Here is a 5,544-nt window from a genome sequence, read left to right on the forward strand (position 1 = left end):
TCATATTCTGGCCCTCCACCCCCATCCCCAGTAGACCCTTCCTTCAAACGCCCACAGCAGAGGCCAGACTCAGCTGAAACTTTCAACGAAATTTATTAAAGAGAAACATTGACTGAAACTACTGAAGAGAGGGAATGACCACACAGACAGGAACTTCTAACGGCCACTAAAGCCCACAGATCTCAGCCCCCTCCTCCTCCCGGGGTCCCTCACCAGGTGTCTCAGCTGCCCCCCACCATGCTGTGGCCCTCCCCGCGTAGTCTCCCTTCCTGAGGGCCCCACGGTCAGCCTCTGGCCAGGACGGTGGACCCCAGCAATGACCGCTGCCCCCAGGGCACCCCTCCACCTCTGGCCCACGTGCTGGGGCCTGGCCCTGCCCTCTGGCCCCCACAGGACAGTCCAGGACACTGGAGAACACGGCGGGGAACGCTCCCCCAAGCCCAGGACAAGGGGTCACGAGGAGCAGCGATGGCAGATCACAGCACGGTCCCCGAGGACCCTCCACAGCCCCCGACCTTCCCCGGCCCAGTTCTTCCTTCCCGAGGCCACCAGGTGGGCGTCGTCCATCTGTCCTTCCCGCCGTCTCCTGGGACCGGGCTGGGGTCTCCGGGCTGGGCTGGGGGTACTGCTCAGAGAAGAACACACACACATCTCCACAAGAACAAGCAGCGGTTGGCCTAAATCTACTCCGACACAGCGGACGTGGAGCTCACGACACTGGGCCAGAGCGAGCAGAGCCTTGGTGCCCTGAGCTCAGGGCACGTGGCCGGGCCCAGAGGTGGCGGCCCGGGTAGGAGGGACACCCGGCCTGGGTCCACGGGCACCTCAGGGCTCTGCACGGGAACGGGGGCTGGTGTGGGGGTGGTGAGGAGATCACTATGGGGCCACAGAGACACAGGCTTCCTATGGGCTTCCTAGTACAGGGAGCAGCCTGCCCCAGGGGACGGTGACTAGGGGCCCCTCTCGGAGGCCCAGGCACCTTGACATGGCCCCTGACATCTCCCAGGGCAGTGTGGGGGCAGACGTCTTCAGGTGGCCCTCACCAAGGCCGGGGCTGGGCACTCAGGGATCCTCCTGGGCCGGCTGCCCCAGTTGGCAGGGCTTGGGGCTGAGGCTGGTGTGGTGTTGCCATGGTGGGGGAGGGGCACCTCTCCCCGCCCCATTTGGTGTCTAACATGGAAGGACTCATGGTGGTGGGTGGGGGTCTCTTGCAGGTGATGGGGGGCCCAGGGAGTTGCTTTGGGCTGGGCTGGCCCTTCCCTCCACCCTGCTCCCTACCTGGGGCGAGGTGGCTGCCTGGCCTGGCCTCTACCTGCCTCCAGGCCAGGGGGGCCCTGGGCCTGCTGAGCCTATTGACCCGAGGAGGACTTGGGAGGGCTCATCTCCACAGCCCTGTCCTCATTTCCCGGGTCCTCTGGGATGGGCTTGAGCCCCTCCTCGGGGGGCCCCTCAGCCTCCTGGTCTCCTGCCTGGGTGAGGTTCTCTGGCTCACAGCCAGGACCTCCTGGGGCCTCCCGGGAAGCACTGCCCGTGCAGGCAGGGATGGGAGGATTTTCGTCTCCCTGAGTGGCAGGGGAGGACTTGCTGGTCTCCCCAGGGGCAGGGGCTGCCCCAGTGGCAACGTGAGTTTCAGGGTCAGCCTCACCAGCCTCGCCAGTGCCAGGAGCCGCCTCGCTGGCCCCTTCACAGGCTGGGGTGGCCTCAGTGCTACCTTCCTTGGAAAGGGCACCCTGGGCGGTCCCTTCACCTGCTGGGGAGGCCTTGGCTCCATCTGCAGTGGTGCCCCCGGTGACGACCTCCTGGGCTGAGGAGGCCTTGGCACCATATTCCTGGGCCGGGACAGCTGGGGCACCTGCCAGGTCTCCAGGGTTCACGCGGGCCTCTTCTTCCACTTGGAGCTGCTCGCTGCCCGCTGGGCCAGCCTCCGGTGCCTCGGTCTCCCGGATGAGCCGCAGCATCCCCACGAAGCCCGGGGGTCTCCTCTCCAGCCTCATCCTCCTCAGCCTGTTCTGGAGTGCAGCACTCGGGCGGGCCCGCATCAGCACCTGCCGGGCGCGCACCTGGTCTGCGATGGCCGGGTGGATGGCCCCCTTCTCCAGGGCCGACTGCAGCAGGCCTTCCAGGCGCATCATGTAGGCAAAGAGAGTCTCCTGGGGCCGCTGGGCGCAAGTCATGAACTTCAGCCGTGCGGTCACCCGGGTGTCCTTGTTCCCAAACGCCTGCACCAGCGCGGCCAGGCAGTCGTGTGCGGCCATGTCGGGATCTTCCACCAGGAGGCCACACAGGAGATCCAGCGCGGGGCCGCCCAGGCTCTCCACCAGCCTCCTCCTCCTCTCCCTCTCAGACACGTGGCGCCACAGGTACAGCATGTCGTTGGCGTGGTCCAGCCAGCTCTCAAAGGACTCCTCCCTGGGGCCAGGCTCTTCCAGCCCAGAGAAGGGTCTCAGGCCCTGAGAGCCCATGTTTTCCAGCACAGGCTGCAAGACCTGCCTCCATGGCCGGTTCCCGGCTCTCGCCTCGACTATGGCTGCTGCTGCTGCCCCCGCAGCTGCTTCCTCACCTGGGGCTCCTGCCTCACCTCCCGCTCCCGCCACACTCAAGGATCCTGCCACGCCTGCAACTCCTGTGTCACCTGCGGCTCCCTCCTCATCTGACACGCCTGCTTCATCTGCAGCTCCCGCCTCACCTGCAGCCCCTTCCTCACCTGCGGCTCCCGCCTCACCTGCAGCCCCTTCCTCACCTGCGGCTCCCGCCTCACCTGCAGCCCCTTCCTCACCTGCGGCTCCCGCCTCACCTGCAGCCCCTTCCTCACCTGCGGCTCCCGCCTCACTTGCAGCCCCTTCCTCACCTGTAGCCCCCTCCTCCTCTGCAGCCTCTACTTCCTGTGCAACCTCTTCCTCACCTGGCGTTCCTGCCGCGTCTTCAGCTCCTGCCTCACCCTCAGCTCCTGCCTCACCTGCAGCTCCTGCCTCACCTGCCCTGCCAACCAATGCTGGTCTCTGGGGCTGGGCAGGGAAATTGGGTCTATCCTGTGACTCAGAATCAGGGGCCTGTGGCAGGAAGACCACAGGCCAGGGTCCCCCCGTGCCTGGTATTTGTCGAGGAATCAAGCTTCGGTTTAAATACTCAGCACACTCGACCAAGGCAACCCGGGACCCCAGCTCCTTTCTGAAGACCTTGCCCAGCACTCGGTACCTGCCCAGGTGCCACAGGGCAGCCCGCACGGCCTCCTGGAAATCCTGGTCCTCACAGTCCTCCGGGATGCCCAGGATGAGCAGAGAGCGCTGAGCATTCACGCCCATCCAGCCGCACCAATCCTGCAGCATCGCCAGTGCCATCGCCATTTTTGAGGAGCGGAGCATGAGGGCAAGTGATGGAACAGGGGTGCACAGACTGAAGTGTGGAAATCAGCCTGTGGGTACAAAGGGGAGAGAAGCATGTTTGTGCCACACAGCCCACCCCACTGCCCACCAAGAGTCCCATGCCCTTCACAGCAGCAGATTGGAGCACCACCCCAATCCTGTTTTGTTTGTTGGATTTTAAGAAAATTTTTTGATAAATTTATTTACAAGATAGAAGGCTAGTCATGTTTTCTACTTTTCTGGCATTGATTTTAGGAAGCTGCATGTTTCACAATGAATTTTCAAGTTTTCAAATTTTTAGCATACATTTTTTGATAATATCCCTATATTCTCCTTTTAATATCAGTCTGATCTGCAGCGTTAGCCCTCCTTCATTCCTCATATTGGTGATTAGCGTTCTTTCTCTTTTTCCTTGATTCTTTAGGGCTTTCTCATTTTTTTTTTTTTTGTTGTTGTTGTTGTTGTTGCTATTTAAAAACAAGAACCACCGCATGCGGCCTTGTTCACAGTGTCCACAATTTGCTTTCTATCCCCGATTTCCTCTCTTAGCTGTACTATTTCTGCCGACAATTCATTTTGTTTCCTTCATACTTCTTTCTCTAGCTCCTCTAAATAGACTGTTAGGTCCCTGATTTTATGCCCTTTCTTTTCTAGCGTAAGCACTTCGATTTTCTTTCTGTCGCTCTTTAGCTGCCTCCCACTAATTTTGGTAAGTTGTGCTTTTTATTATTCAGTTTGAAATATGTTCTAAGTCCCTTTGTGATTTCTTCTTTGATACACGGTTTCCAAATATTTAAAGATATATTATCATTATTAATGTCAAGTAAAATTCCCCTATGATGGGAGAACTTACCTTGTAAAATTCCAATCCTTTTAAGTTGATGGATTTTTACAACCCCAGGTACGGTCAGTCTGGAGGAATGTAGAAAGCCGACTTCATAAGAAATCTGTATTTTGTACACGGAGACCAAGGCCTTGCCCCTACCATCACTGCAATCCCTATGCCACCCCAGACGGAGGCGCCCTGGAGCCTCTCAGATACCTAATGCGCAGGCCCAGGGCTCCTTTCTGAGCCACTCCCCCAATCCAAGTGCCATGGCCAACAGCCTGCACCAGATCAGAGCCGCCCCAGCACCTCCCCCTCACCATCATCCACACCCCATGCAGCCAGGCGGCTCCTCTCCTGCCCCTTCCCACTTCACCCCTCCCCCACAGCGGGTAGCACTCCACTCTTGGCCCTTGTAGCAGTGCGCCTCCAGATGCTGAGAGACCAGACTTCCTCTCTCACCTCCTCACACCCAGGAATCCTCCCAGGAGCACCCTCTGCCAGGAGCTCTCCCCTCTTCTGGCCCCAGATGCAGACTGGGAGCCCGCCCCTCTTGCCTCCCCTTCACCCAGACCCGGGAACTGGAGCCCTGCTTCTTGCCACGGGCGTCCTCCCCGACCCCCCCACCCCCCACCACGCACAGCAGGAGCGCCCCCTATGCTTCCACCTCCACACCCGGGAGTCCTCCCGGTCTCTGCCCTCCAGCCAGTAGCTCCCCCCACCCCCGGCCCCCACACACGTGGCAGAGGTTCGCCCTCCTCTCCTATCCCGGCATGGGGAGCCCTCCTCTCCCATCTTCCCCACCCCCACAGCCAGGAGTCCTCTGCTCCAGCCCCCAAAGCCGGTGCACCCGCTCAGCAGGGAGCCCTCCCCTCCGAGCCCCCACATGCTTAGCCATTAACCCCACCCTCTGCCCCCCAACAGAACACTCCTCACCAGCCACCCTCCTAGCCAGCAGCCTTCCCCTCGGACCCCCACACTGGAGAACCCTTCCCTCAGCCCCACTTCGGGCAGTAGCCCTCCCTTTAGGTGGGGGCCCTCCGCCTCTGCATCCCCACTTGAGACGTTAGCCCTCCCCCCACTTCCACTCCCTGCCGAGGCAGCTAATGGGCCCCCGCCGAGGGCGCCTGGTAACTGCAGAGTCCAGGCCCAGGTCAAGCCCCTGCCGGTCCGCTTACTTTCTCTGACTCTGTGGACAACTCCGGGGTCCCGCTCAGAAGGGTCTGAAGAGGTAGTCTCAGCACTGTGGCCAGGAACTGAGCAGCGGACTCTCCCAGGCACTCTGTGCTGCGACCTCGTGGGTTTCCCCAGCCCTCCCGGAAGTCCCAGGAAGATGAGTGAGAAAGTTCTAGACGT

At 60.8% G+C, this 5,544-nt stretch overlaps 1 protein-coding gene across 3 annotated transcripts; it reads right to left on the reverse strand.

The window, feature by feature from the left end:
• Positions 1-1,206: 1,206 nt before the first annotated feature.
• PNMA6E (PNMA family member 6E) lies at positions 1,207-5,544 on the reverse strand. Of its 3 annotated transcripts, XM_032475396.1 has the most exons (4): positions 5,367-5,544; positions 4,216-4,274; positions 2,849-3,412; positions 1,207-2,794 (listed from the first exon to the last, which is right to left on the reverse strand). In XM_032475396.1, the coding sequence occupies exons 3-4, from the start codon at positions 3,360-3,362 to the stop codon at positions 1,350-1,352; spliced, it is 1,959 nt and encodes a 652-aa protein (XP_032331287.1). In that variant the 5' UTR covers positions 3,363-3,412; positions 4,216-4,274; positions 5,367-5,544; the 3' UTR covers positions 1,207-1,349. The 3 variants fall into 3 exon arrangements, with proteins under 3 accessions (XP_032331287.1, XP_032331285.1, XP_032331286.1); XM_032475394.1 differs by having other exon boundaries at positions 1,207-3,412; XM_032475395.1 differs by lacking the exon at positions 5,367-5,544 and adding an exon at positions 4,651-4,701 and having other exon boundaries at positions 1,207-3,412.

This window comes from Camelus ferus, chromosome X, assembly GCF_009834535.1.
Source record: "Camelus ferus isolate YT-003-E chromosome X, BCGSAC_Cfer_1.0, whole genome shotgun sequence".
In the NCBI taxonomy this organism is placed as follows: Eukaryota; Metazoa; Chordata; class Mammalia; order Artiodactyla; family Camelidae; genus Camelus; species Camelus ferus.

Bases quoted from the DNA above. Each gene is read 5' to 3' on its own strand.
- PNMA6E (XM_032475394.1), bottom strand. From the start codon at position 3,362: ATGCTCCGCTCCTCAAAAATGGCGATGGCACTGGCGATGCTGCAGGAT.